The 12,733-nt window shown below is 51.3% G+C and overlaps 1 protein-coding gene across 1 annotated transcript in view; it reads right to left on the bottom strand.

The window, feature by feature from the left end:
- The window catches only part of LOC306813498 (uncharacterized protein), a gene marked incomplete at its 5' end in the record, with an annotated part of 18,430 nt that extends 6,236 nt beyond the window's left edge, over positions 1–12,194 (bottom strand). The window contains 23 exons of the mRNA XM_079328968.1: positions 228–380; positions 826–920; positions 1,334–1,472; positions 1,977–2,087; positions 2,312–2,464; positions 2,910–3,004; positions 3,418–3,556; positions 4,061–4,171; positions 4,396–4,548; positions 4,999–5,093; positions 5,507–5,645; positions 6,150–6,260; positions 6,485–6,637; positions 7,084–7,178; positions 7,592–7,730; positions 8,235–8,345; positions 8,570–8,722; positions 9,168–9,262; positions 9,676–9,814; positions 10,319–10,429; positions 10,654–10,806; positions 11,256–11,350; positions 12,152–12,194. Coding sequence (XP_079185094.1) covers positions 228–380; positions 826–920; positions 1,334–1,472; positions 1,977–2,087; positions 2,312–2,464; positions 2,910–3,004; positions 3,418–3,556; positions 4,061–4,171; positions 4,396–4,548; positions 4,999–5,093; positions 5,507–5,645; positions 6,150–6,260; positions 6,485–6,637; positions 7,084–7,178; positions 7,592–7,730; positions 8,235–8,345; positions 8,570–8,722; positions 9,168–9,262; positions 9,676–9,814; positions 10,319–10,429; positions 10,654–10,806; positions 11,256–11,350; positions 12,152–12,194 — 2,781 coding nt within the window. The remainder of the gene's footprint in view (positions 1–227; positions 381–825; positions 921–1,333; positions 1,473–1,976; positions 2,088–2,311; positions 2,465–2,909; positions 3,005–3,417; positions 3,557–4,060; positions 4,172–4,395; positions 4,549–4,998; positions 5,094–5,506; positions 5,646–6,149; positions 6,261–6,484; positions 6,638–7,083; positions 7,179–7,591; positions 7,731–8,234; positions 8,346–8,569; positions 8,723–9,167; positions 9,263–9,675; positions 9,815–10,318; positions 10,430–10,653; positions 10,807–11,255; positions 11,351–12,151) is intronic.
- Positions 12,195–12,733: the final 539 nt, after the last annotated feature.

Here is a 12,733-nt window from a genome sequence, read left to right as displayed (position 1 = left end):
CGCCCTGTAAACAAAAGGCTATTGAGTACTCACACTTCATTCTTTCAAGCCCTGGGATTGGAGAAAACCCTCTGTTCAAACAGGAACGAGTGCCCAAGAGTTCCTACCCAAAATCGTGCATTCAGCACGGTCAGAAAAAGGAAACCAACGCCACCCCTGGGCCAGCTCGACAAGGAGCCAGTCTCCTTGGAGGACACTTTGGAATGAGCCCCGTCCCTGCCACTCACCGTGTTGTAGTTCCAGATGGTTTTCCAGGAGCCACTGATGCTGTTTTGCTCAATGATTGCCACGCGCCACTGCATGTTGATGGTCACCATTTGGGACTGGCCACCAATGATGACTTGCGTGCCGTTGTCGAGGCCGCCGGGAAACTGAGGAATCTAAATTGCCAAGGAATAGAAGACATTTCACCTCTGAAGGGTAATAGAAAAATCCCTGCCTCAATGGAAGAAGAATTGCTGCCCCCAGGGAAGTGCCTGCCCTGCCCTCTGTCATTTCCAAAGGGCCCAGAATCAAGGCTCTGGAGTTGGGCAAAGGCCGTAAGAAATCTTTGGAAGCCTTCAGTCAAACATTGCTGCACCTGACAGCTGTCATGTGGTGCCTTTAGAAGCTGATGCGTGCAAGAGCACTGGCCACAGTAAGCCACCATAAAGTCCTGGACGGAAACCGCTGCCGACCCGATGCTCTCCTTGACCATGTGCACCCCAAGAGGGAAGCTCTCAGGGAGGAGATGCCAGGCAAGAAGGGCATCAGGGTTGCCTTTGGGCAGCAGCTCTGAAGGCCCCCTATCTGGTTCAAGAAAGGTAAGGGCTAAGGTTTTCTCACCTGTCCATTGCCATTGCCATTGCCAGTGCAGTACTTCAGATCCACGACTCTCAGGACATTGAGTGTAATGCATGATCCCAGATTCACTTGGGGTGCTTGGAAAGCAAGGAAGGAAGAAACAAAACGCCATGAGCTAATGCCTAAGACCTTGGCCGCCATTCAAACCCTCAGCCAGCTCTGTCCTGAAGGACAGCTGTTCTTGGAAAGACCCTTTTTCTTGACTGGGCATTGCCGGGGAGCTCAGGGTGAGCTGAAACACTCGGGGCCCAAATTTAAGCTTCCCTAAGCTTCCCAGGAAGGAGCTGTAAGCGTTGGGATCGCGTCGTTTACTGCAACTGGGACACCACCCTGCTCCAGTGCCGAACTGCAAAGATGTTGAACCCTTGGTGCAGCTGCTGAAGCCCTCGGCGTGTGTGCGACTCAAGGTGGAAGAGCAGCCATTGTGCATTGGTCATTCCACCGCGGAAACCTATGCCAGGTCGCTTAGACCTCCTTTGCTGGCACTCACCGTGAACTTCGTAAGCCATGTAGGTGGTGAGTCCATTGCACATGGAGAAGACATCTGCTCCGTAATTCCTCAGGTTGTTGACCAAGCCATTGGCCACAAAGGTGATCTTCTTGGTAGGTCTTCCAAAACCGATCTGGTTCTGAACAACAAAAACCAGCATTCAGCAAGATCAGTGCCGGGATCTGGTTCCTGCTAGGCATATTCCCTTCGGGGAAGGGCTGTGGCACAGGGAGACGCTCCCTTGCGCCCCAAAGCAAAAGGAACTCTGGCCAAGAACAGCGGCACTGCAAAGTTCTGAGCTGAGCAATGCACTTCGATACTGAATAGTCTGCGTAGGACTTTGAGATCTTGGCAGGCCAAGAGAATCAAGACCCTTGAAGGGCTTCTCAGAAACAGGCTTTGCCCAGCAAGGTTCAGAGCTCAGCATCATCAGAGAAAGGGAAGAGGAGGAAGGCAATGGTGCTGCCTCCTTCTTCTTTCAGCAAAGCTTCCTTAGGGAAAAATTCTCAAGCCCCACTACTGGAGAGAGAAGGAAAATGGTGCCACTTCTGACACCCTCATCCTGCCAAGAAGGAAAAAGCACAGGAAGAAATGGGCCAATGAGCTCCAGGCTGAGGAACGTGCTTCTCCTGTGGAATCTTACCCTGCTCTCTTGTGCCAGGCGGGCCAGATTATTGAAGCTGGGCATCTCATTTTTGTTCATGATGGAAATGTAGCAAGTGTTCTGTTGCGTGACTTTGGTTGCAATGACGCCCTGTAAAACAAAAGGCTATTGAGTACTCACACTTCATTCTTTCAAGCCCTGGGATTGGAGAAAACCCTCTGTTCAAACAGGAACGAGTGCCCAAGAGTTCCTACCCAAAATCGTGCATTCAGCACGGTCAGAAAAAGGAAACCAACGCCACCCCTGGGCCAGCTCGACAAGGAGCCAGTCTCCTTGGAGGACACTTTGGAATGAGCCCCGTCCCTGCCACTCACCGTGTTGTAGTTCCAGATGGTTTTCCAGGAGCCACTGATGCTGTTTTGCTCAATGATTGCCACGCGCCACTGCATGTTGATGGTCACCATTTGGGACTGGCCACCAATGATGACTTGCGTGCCGTTGTCGAGGCCGCCGGGAAACTGAGGAATCTAAATTGCCAAGGAATAGAAGACATTTCACCTCTGAAGGGTAATAGAAAAATCCCTGCCTCAATGGAAGAAGAATTGCTGCCCCCAGGGAAGTGCCTGCCCTGCCCTCTGTCATTTCCAAAGGGCCCAGAATCAAGGCTCTGGAGTTGGGCAAAGGCCGTAAGAAATCTTTGGAAGCCTTCAGTCAAACATTGCTGCGTCTGACAGCTGTCATGTGGTGCCTTTAGAAGCTGATGCGTGCAAGAGCACTGGCCACAGTAAGCCACCATAAAGTCCTGGACGGAAACCGCTGCCGACCCGATGCTCTCCTTGACCATGTGCACCCCAAGAGGGAAGCTCTCAGGGAGGAGATGCCAGGCAAGAAGGGCATCAGGGTTGCCTTTGGGCAGCAGCTCTGAAGGCCCCCTATCTGGTTCAAGAAAGGTAAGGGCTAAGGTTTTCTCACCTGTCCATTGCCATTGCCATTGCCAGTGCAGTACTTCAGATCCACGACTCTCAGGACATTGAGTGTAATGCATGATCCCAGATTCACTTGGGGTGCTTGGAAAGCAAGGAAGGAAGAAACAAAACGCCATGAGCTAATGCCTAAGACCTTGGCCGCCATTCAAACCCTCAGCCAGCTCTGTCCTGAAGGACAGCTGTTCTTGGAAAGACCCTTTTTCTTGACTGGGCATTGCCGGGGAGCTCAGGGTGAGCTGAAACACTCGGGGCCCAAATTTAAGCTTCCCTAAGCTTCCCAGGAAGGAGCTGTAAGCGTTGGGATCGCGTCGTTTACTGCAACTGGGACACCACCCTGCTCCAGTGCCGAACTGCAAAGATGTTGAACCCTTGGTGCAGCTGCTGAAGCCCTCGGCGTGTGTGCGACTCAAGGTGGAAGAGCAGCCATTGTGCATTGGTCATTCCACCGCGGAAACCTATGCCAGGTCGCTTAGACCTCCTTTGCTGGCACTCACCGTGAACTTCGTAAGCCATGTAGGTGGTGAGTCCATTGCACATGGAGAAGACATCTGCTCCGTAATTCCTCAGGTTGTTGACCAAGCCATTGGCCACAAAGGTGATCTTCTTGGTAGGTCTTCCAAAACCGATCTGGTTCTGAACAACAAAAACCAGCATTCAGCAAGATCAGTGCCGGGATCTGGTTCCTGCTAGGCATATTCCCTTCGGGGAAGGGCTGTGGCACAGGGAGACGCTCCCTTGCGCCCCAAAGCAAAAGGAACTCTGGCCAAGAACAGCGGCACTGCAAAGTTCTGAGCTGAGCAATGCACTTCGATACTGAATAGTCTGCGTAGGACTTTGAGATCTTGGCAGGCCAAGAGAATCAAGACCCTTGAAGGGCTTCTCAGAAACAGGCTTTGCCCAGCAAGGTTCAGAGCTCAGCATCATCAGAGAAAGGGAAGAGGAGGAAGGCAATGGTGCTGCCTCCTTCTTCTTTCAGCAAAGCTTCCTTAGGGAAAAATTCTCAAGCCCCACTACTGGAGAGAGAAGGAAAATGGTGCCACTTCTGACACCCTCATCCTGCCAAGAAGGAAAAAGCACAGGAAGAAATGGGCCAATGAGCTCCAGGCTGAGGAACGTGCTTCTCCTGTGGAATCTTACCCTGCTCTCTTGTGCCAGACGGGCCAGATTATTGAAGCTGGGCATCTCATTTTTGTTCATGATGGAAATGTAGCAGGTGTTCTGTTGCGTGACTTTGGTTGCAATGACGCCCTGTAAAACAAAAGGCTATTGAGTACTCACACTTCATTCTTTCAAGCCCTGGGATTGGAGAAAACCCTCTGTTCAAACAGGAATGAGTGCCCAAGAGCTCCTACCCAAAATCGTGCATTCAGCACGGTCAGAAAAAGGAAACCAATGCCACCCCTGGGCCAGCTCAACAAGGAGCCAGTCTCCTTGGAGGACACTTTGGAATGAGCCCCGTCCCTGCCACTCACCGTGTTGTAGTTCCAGATGGTTTTCCAGGAGCCGCTGATGCTGTTTTGCTCAATGATTGCCACGCGCCACTGCATGTTGATGGTCACCATTTGGGACTGGCCACCAATGATGACTTGCGTGCCGTTGTCGAGGCCGCCGGGAAACTGAGGAATCTAAATTGCCAAGGAATAGAAGACATTTCACCTCTGAAGGGTAATAGAAAAATCCCTGCCTCAATGGAAGAAGAATTGCTGCCCCCAGGGAAGTGCCTGCCCTGCCCTGCCCTCTGTCATTTCCAAAGGGCCCAGAATCAAGGCTCTGGAGTTGGGCAAAGGCCGTAAGAAATCTTTGGAAGCCTTCAGTCAAACATTGCTGCACCTGACAGCTGTCATGTGGTGCCTTTAGAAGCTGATGCGTGCAAGAGCACTGGCCACAGTAAGCCACCATAAAGTCCTGGACGGAAACCGCTGCCGACCCGATGCTCTCCTTGACCATGTGCACCCCAAGAGGGAAGCTCTCAGGGAGGAGATGCCAGGCAAGAAGGGCATCAGGGTTGCCTTTGGGCAGCAGCTCTGAAGGCCCCCTATCTGGTTCAAGAAAGGTAAGGGCTAAGGTTTTCTCACCTGTCCATTGCCATTGCCATTGCCAGTGCAGTACTTCAGATCCACGACTCTCAGGACATTGAGTGTAATGCATGATCCCAGATTCACTTGGGGTGCTTGGAAAGCAAGGAAGGAAGAAACAAAACGCCATGAGCTAATGCCTAAGACCTTGGCCGCCATTCAAACCCTCAGCCAGCTCTGTCCTGAAGGACAGCTGTTCTTGGAAAGACCCTTTTTCTTGACTGGGCATTGCCGGGGAGCTCAGGGTGAGCTGAAACACTCGGGGCCCAAATTTAAGCTTCCCTAAGCTTCCCAGGAAGGAGCTGTAAGCGTTGGGATCGCGTCGTTTACTGCAACTGGGACACCACCCTGCTCCAGTGCCGAACTGCAAAGATGTTGAACCCTTGGTGCAGCTGCTGAAGCCCTCGGCGTGTGTGCGACTCAAGGTGGAAGAGCAGCCATTGTGCATTGGTCATTCCACCGCGGAAACCTATGCCAGGTCGCTTAGACCTCCTTTGCTGGCACTCACCGTGAACTTCGTAAGCCATGTAGGTGGTGAGTCCATTGCACATGGAGAAGACATCTGCTCCGTAATTCCTCAGGTTGTTGACCAAGCCATTGGCCACAAAGGTGATCTTCTTGGTAGGTCTTCCAAAACCGATCTGGTTCTGAACAACAAAAACCAGCATTCAGCAAGATCAGTGCCGGGATCTGGTTCCTGCTAGGCATATTCCCTTCGGGGAAGGGCTGTGGCACAGGGAGACGCTCCCTTGCGCCCCAAAGCAAAAGGAACTCTGGCCAAGAACAGCGGCACTGCAAAGTTCTGAGCTGAGCAATGCACTTTGATACTGAAGAGTCTGCGTAGGACTTTGAGATCTTGGCAGGCCAAGAGAATCAAGACCCTTGAAGGGCTTCTCAGAAACAGGCTTTGCCCAGCAAGATTCAGAGCTCAACATCATCAGAGAAAGGGAAGAGGAGGAAGGCAATGGTGCTGCCTCCTTCTTCTTTCAGCAAAGCTTCCTTAGGGAAAAATTCTCAAGCCCCACTACTGGAGAGAGAAGGAAAATGGTGCCACTTCTGACACCCTCATCCTGCCAAGAAGGAAAAAGCACAGGAAGAAATGGGCCAATGAGCTCCAGGCTGAGGAACGTGCTTCTCCTGTGGAATCTTACCCTGCTCTCTTGTGCCAGGCGGGCCAGATTATTGAAGCTGGGCATCTCATTTTTGTTCATGATGGAAATGTAGCAAGTGTTCTGTTGCGTGACTTTGGTTGCAATGACGCCCTGTAAAACAAAAGGCTATTGAGTACTCACACTTCATTCTTTCAAGCCCTGGGATTGGAGAAAACCCTCTGTTCAAACAGGAACGAGTGCCCAAGAGTTCCTACCCAAAATCGTGCATTCAGCACGGTCAGAAAAAGGAAACCAACGCCACCCCTGGGCCAGCTCGACAAGGAGCCAGTCTCCTTGGAGGACACTTTGGAATGAGCCCCGTCCCTGCCACTCACCGTGTTGTAGTTCCAGATGGTTTTCCAGGAGCCACTGATGCTGTTTTGCTCAATGATTGCCACGCGCCACTGCATGTTGATGGTCACCATTTGGGACTGGCCACCAATGATGACTTGCGTGCCGTTGTCGAGGCCGCCGGGAAACTGAGGAATCTAAATTGCCAAGGAATAGAAGACATTTCACCTCTGAAGGGTAATAGAAAAATCCCTGCCTCAATGGAAGAAGAATTGCTGCCCCCAGGGAAGTGCCTGCCCTGCCCTCTGTCATTTCCAAAGGGCCCAGAATCAAGGCTCTGGAGTTGGGCAAAGGCCGTAAGAAATCTTTGGAAGCCTTCAGTCAAACATTGCTGCATCTGACAGCTGTCATGTGGTGCCTTTAGAAGCTGATGCGTGCAAGAGCACTGGCCACAGTAAGCCACCATAAAGTCCTGGACTGGAAACCGCTGCCGACCCGATGCTCTCCTTGACCATGTGCACCCCAAGAGGGAAGCTCTCAGGGAGGAGATGCCAGGCAAGAAGGGCATCAGGGTTGCCTTTGGGCAGCAGCTCTGAAGGCCCCCTATCTGGTTCAAGAAAGGTAAGGGCTAAGGTTTTCTCACCTGTCCATTGCCATTGCCATTGCCAGTGCAGTACTTCAGATCCACGACTCTCAGGACATTGAGTGTAATGCATGATCCCAGATTCACTTGGGGTGCTTGGAAAGCAAGGAAGGAAGAAACAAAACGCCATGAGCTAATGCCTAAGACCTTGGCCGCCATTCAAACCCTCAGCCAGCTCGGTCCTGAAGGACAGCTGTTCTTGGAAAGACCCTTTTTCTTGACTGGGCATTGCCGGGGAGCTCAGGGTGAGCTGAAACACTCGGGGCCCAAATTTAAGCCTCCCTAAGCTTCCCAGGAAGGAGCTGTAAGCGTTGGGATCGCGTCGTTGACTGCAACTGGGACACCACCCTGCTCCAGTGCCAAACTGCAAAGATGTTGAACCCTTGGTGCAGCTGCTGAAGCCCTCGGCGTGTGTGCGACTCAAGGTGGAAGAGCAGCCATTGTGCATTGGTCATTCCACCGCGGAAACCTATGCCAGGTCGCTTAGACCTCCTTTGCTGGCACTCACCGTGAACTTCGTAAGCCATGTAGGTGGTGAGTCCATTGCACATGGAGAAGACATCTGCTCCGTAATTCCTCAGGTTGTTGACCAAGCCATTGGCCACAAAGGTGATCTTCTTGGTAGGTCTTCCAAAACCGATCTGGTTCTGAACAACAAAAACCAGCATTCAGCAAGATCAGTGCCGGGATCTGGTTCCTGCTAGGCATATTCCCTTCGGGGAAGGGCTGTGGCACAGGGAGACGCTCCCTTGCGCCCCAAAGCAAAAGGGAGTCTGCCCAAGAGCAGCGGCACTGCAAAGTTCTGAGCTGAGCAATGCACTTCGATACTGAATAGTCTGCGTAGGACTTTGAGATCTTGGCAGGCCAAGAGAATCAAGACCCTTGAAGGGCTTCTCAGAAACAGGCTTTGCCCAGCAAGATTCAGAGCTCAGCATCATCAGAGAAAGGGAAGAGGAGGAAGGCAATGGTGCTGCCTCCTTCTTCTTTCAGCAAAGCTTCCTTAGGGAAAAATTCTCAAGCCCCACTACTGGAGAGAGAAGGAAAATGGTGCCACTTCTGACACCCTCATCCTGCCAAGAAGGAAAAAGCACAGGAAGAAATGGGCCAATGAGCTCCAGGCTGAGGAACGTGCTTCTCCTGTGGAATCTTACCCTGCTCTCTTGTGCCAGGCGGGCCAGATTATTGAAGCTGGGCATCTCATTTTTGTTCATGATGGAAATGTAGCAAGTGTTCTGTTGCGTGACTTTGGTTGCAATGACGCCCTGTAAAACAAAAGGCTATTGAGTACTCACACTTCATTCTTTCAAGCCCTGGGATTGGAGAAAACCCTCTGTTCAAACAGGAATGAGTGCCCAAGAGCTCCTACCCAAAATCGTGCATTCAGCACGGTCAGAAAAAGGAAACCAATGCCACCCCTGGGCCAGCTCGACAAGGAGCCAGTCTCCTTGGAGGACACTTTGGAATGAGCCCCGTCCCTGCCACTCACCGTGTTGTAGTTCCAGATGGTTTTCCAGGAGCCGCTGATGCTGTTTTGCTCAATGATTGCCACGCGCCACTGCATGTTGATGGTCACCATTTGGGACTGGCCACCAATGATGACTTGCGTGCCGTTGTCGAGGCCGCCGGGAAACTGAGGAATCTAAATTGCCAAGGAATAGAAGACATTTCACCTCTGAAGGGTAATAGAAAAATCCCTGCCTCAATGGAAGAAGAATTGCTGCCCCCAGGGAAGTGCCTGCCCTGCCCTCTGTCATTTCCAAAGGGCCCAGAATCAAGGCTCTGGAGTTGGGCAAAGGCCGTAAGAAATCTTTGGAAGCCTTCAGTCAAACATTGCTGCATCTGACAGCTGTCATGTGGTGCCTTTAGAAGCTGATGCGTGCAAGAGCACTGGCCACAGTAAGCCACCATAAAGTCCTGGATGGAAACCGCTGCCGACCCGATGCTCTCCTTGACCATGTGCACCCCAAGAGGGAAGCTCTCAGGGAGGAGATGCCAGGCAAGAAGGGCATCAGGGTTGCCTTTGGGCAGCAGCTCTGAAGGCCCCCTATCTGGTTCAAGAAAGGTAAGGGCTAAGGTTTTCTCACCTGTCCATTGCCATTGCCATTGCCAGTGCAGTACTTCAGATCCACGACTCTCAGGACATTGAGTGTAATGCATGATCCCAGATTCACTTGGGGTGCTTGGAAAGCAAGGAAGGAAGAAACAAAACGCCATGAGCTAATGCCTAAGACCTTGGCCGCCATTCAAACCCTCAGCCAGCTCTGTCCTGAAGGACAGCTGTTCTTGGAAAGACCCTTTTTCTTGACTGGGCATTGCCAGGGAGCTCAGGGTGAGCTGAAACACTCGGGGCCCAAATTTAAGCTTCCCTAAGCTTCCCAGGAAGGAGCTGTAAGCGTTGGGATCGCGTCGTTTACTGCAACTGGGACACCACCCTGCTCCAGTGCCGAACTGCAAAGATGTTGAACCCTTGGTGCAGCTGCTGAAGCCCTCGGCGTGTGTGCGACTCAAGGTGGAAGAGCAGCCATTGTGCATTGGTCATTCCACCGCGGAAACCTATGCCAGGTCGCTTAGACCTCCTTTGCTGGCACTCACCGTGAACTTCGTAAGCCATGTAGGTGGTGAGTCCATTGCACATGGAGAAGACATCTGCTCCGTAATTCCTCAGGTTGTTGACCAAGCCATTGGCCACAAAGGTGATCTTCTTGGTAGGTCTTCCAAAACCGATCTGGTTCTGAACAACAAAAACCAGCATTCAGCAAGATCAGTGCCGGGATCTGGTTCCTGCTAGGCATATTCCCTTCGGGGAAGGGCTGTGGCACAGGGAGACGCTCCCTTGCGCCCCAAAGCAAAAGGAACTCTGGCCAAGAACAGCGGCACTGCAAAGTTCTGAGCTGAGCAATGCACTTCGATACTGAATAGTCTGCGTAGGACTTTGAGATCTTGGCAGGCCAAGAGAATCAAGACCCTTGAAGGGCTTCTCAGAAACAGGCTTTGCCCAGCAAGATTCAGAGCTCAACATCATCAGAGAAAGGGAAGAGGAGGAAGGCAATGGTGCTGCCTCCTTCTTCTTTCAGCAAAGCTTCCTTAGGGAAAAATTCTCAAGCCCTACTACTGGAGAGAGAAGGAAAATGGTGCCACTTCTGACACCCTCATCCTGCCAAGAAGGAAAAAGCACAGGAAGAAATGGGCCAATGAGCTCCAGGCTGAGGAACGTGCTTCTCCTGTGGAATCTTACCCTGCTCTCTTGTGCCAGGCGGGCCAGATTATTGAAGCTGGGCATCTCATTTTTGTTCATGATGGAAATGTAGCAAGTGTTCTGTTGCGTGACTTTGGTTGCAATGACGCCCTGTGAAACAAAAGGCTATTGAGTACTCACACTTCATTCTTTCAAGCCCTGGGATTGGAGAAAACCCTCTGTTCAAACAGGAATGAGTGCCCAAGAGGTCCTACCCAAAATCGTGCATTCAGCACGGTCAGAAAAAGGAAACCAATGCCACCCCTGGGCCAGCTCAACAAGGAGCCAGTCTCCTTGGAGGACACTTTGGAATGAGCCCTGTCCCTGCCACTCACCGTGTTGTAGTTCCAGATGGTTTTCCAGGAGCCACTGATGCTGTTTTGCTCAATGATTGCCACGCGCCACTGCATGTTGATGGTCACCATTTGGGACTGGCCACCAATGATGACTTGCGTGCCGTTGTCGAGGCCGCCGGGAAACTGAGGAATCTAAATTGCCAAGGAATAGAAGACATTTCACCTCTGAAGGGTAATAGAAAAATCCCTGCCTCAATGGAAGAAGAATTGCTGCCCCCAGGGAAGTGCCTGCCCGGCCCTGTGTCATTTCCAAAGGACCCAGAATCAAGGCTCTGGAGTTGGGCAAAGGCTGTAAGAAATCTTTGGAAGCCTTCAGTGAAATATTGCTGCATCTGACAGCTTTCATGTGGTGCCTTTGGATCTGAAATATAGAAGAACACTGCCTATTTTTTGGGAACCTCCTTCACGAACATGGGGAATCTGTGCTGACCCAATGATCTATTTTATCTTCAGCACCCTGAAGCAAGGAAGCCCTGAAAAGTGGTGATGGTAGGAAGAAAGGCATCAGGGTTGGCTTTGGGCAGCTGCTGTGATGCCTCCCCTATCTGTTTCAAGGACAGTAAGGGGTAAGGTTTTCTTACCTGTCCAGTGACATTGCCATTGGTATTGCAGTACTGAAGCTCCACAACTCTCAGTACATCAAGTGTAACACATGATCCCAGATTCAGTTGGGGTCCTTGGAAAGGAAGGAAAGAAGAAACAAAACCCCATGAGATAATGTCGCTGACCTCGGCTGCCTTTCTACAGGAGGGTGCTGGTGTTTGTGGGAGACAGTATGGTTCTGAAGAAGTGCTGCAATTTGAATATTTAAGCTGTACAAGGGACAGATTGCATTTGAATCCTCGAAGAGCATCGGCTCTGTGGCTCAGGAAGGAATGCCCAGAAAAATGTGCTCTTGAAAAGCTTCTTGGAATTCCCATGCTGAAATCAGGACTCTATTGCACATCAGCTCCTGTGAGTCCCGATGGCTGGCCATTTCACAGTGAGGCTGCTGCCAGTTCACATGGGCTGTGACACCCTGAATTAATCCTAAGAAGTCTAGGTCAGTAAAGGTGTGGGGAATTGGATTGTGGCCCATGGAAAAAAACCTGCAAGGATAGAAGCCTCCTAGCATCGTGCTGTGAAGCACATAGTTTTGGTGCCTGCCTGGGTCATGTTCAGCAGCAAGCTTGGACCTTAAGAACACTGGTTCTTAGAATAACTTTTCTTCTTGACTGGGAAACTCAGATGTGGGGGAAGCACACATTAAGCTTTATGAAAAGCAGCTGTAAAGGTTTGTTTTGGGTCATTTAATGGGGGCTGTGACCCCAGCCTGGTGCAGTCCTGATCTGCAGAGGTGTCGAACCCTTGGTGCAACTGCTGAAGCCCTTTATGTCCATGGGTTTCATGGTGGAAGAGCAGCAATGGGGTCTTAGTCATGACCCAGCAGACAAAAGGCCAGGTCAGTAACACTGAGAATTGCCAAACTTGCACTCACTGTGAACTTCGTAAGCCATGTAGGTGGTGAGTCCACTGCACATAGCGGTGATGTCTATTCCATAAGAGTTGAGGTTGTTGACCAATCCATTGGTAACAAAGGTGATCTTCTTGTTAGGTTTTCCAAGACTGAGAAGATTCTAAACATGAAAAACCAACATTCAGCAAGTAGAGTGCCAGGAGCTGGTTCCTGATTGGCCTGTTCCTGTCAGAGCTGTGTGTTTGAGTCCAACCTGTCTTTAGGGATGCCTTTTAATCCCCGGGGGGCTTTGGAACCACTAGCAAGCCTTGAAGGCACTCCAAAGGTAGAGGTTGTTCTAATGGAGTCAAGGTGCACGGAGCCTGAGGGAAAATGGCAGAGCAAGGAAAGCACTGAAGAGGAGATATGGAGTGCGGCCGCTCTGTGGAGCCAGAGCTCCTTCCAGAGCATTTGCTCAGTTGCTGCTCTGGCCCCTCAGAGGCACTCGGGCTGCAAGGCTGGCAGGAGAAATCTCCTTTTGATTTCTGTGTGCCCTGCAGGTCTTCCTGCTTGTTTAAAGTGTGGGTGTTTTACAGACTCAGTTCTCAGATTTCAAGGGGAGCC

The sequence above is a fragment of the Erithacus rubecula genome (assembly GCF_903797595.1).
Source record: "Erithacus rubecula genome assembly, chromosome: 29".
Taxonomy (NCBI): Eukaryota; Metazoa; Chordata; class Aves; order Passeriformes; family Muscicapidae; genus Erithacus; species Erithacus rubecula.
Note: the sequence above shows the minus strand (reverse complement) of the source record. Positions and strands in the feature narration are given on the sequence as shown.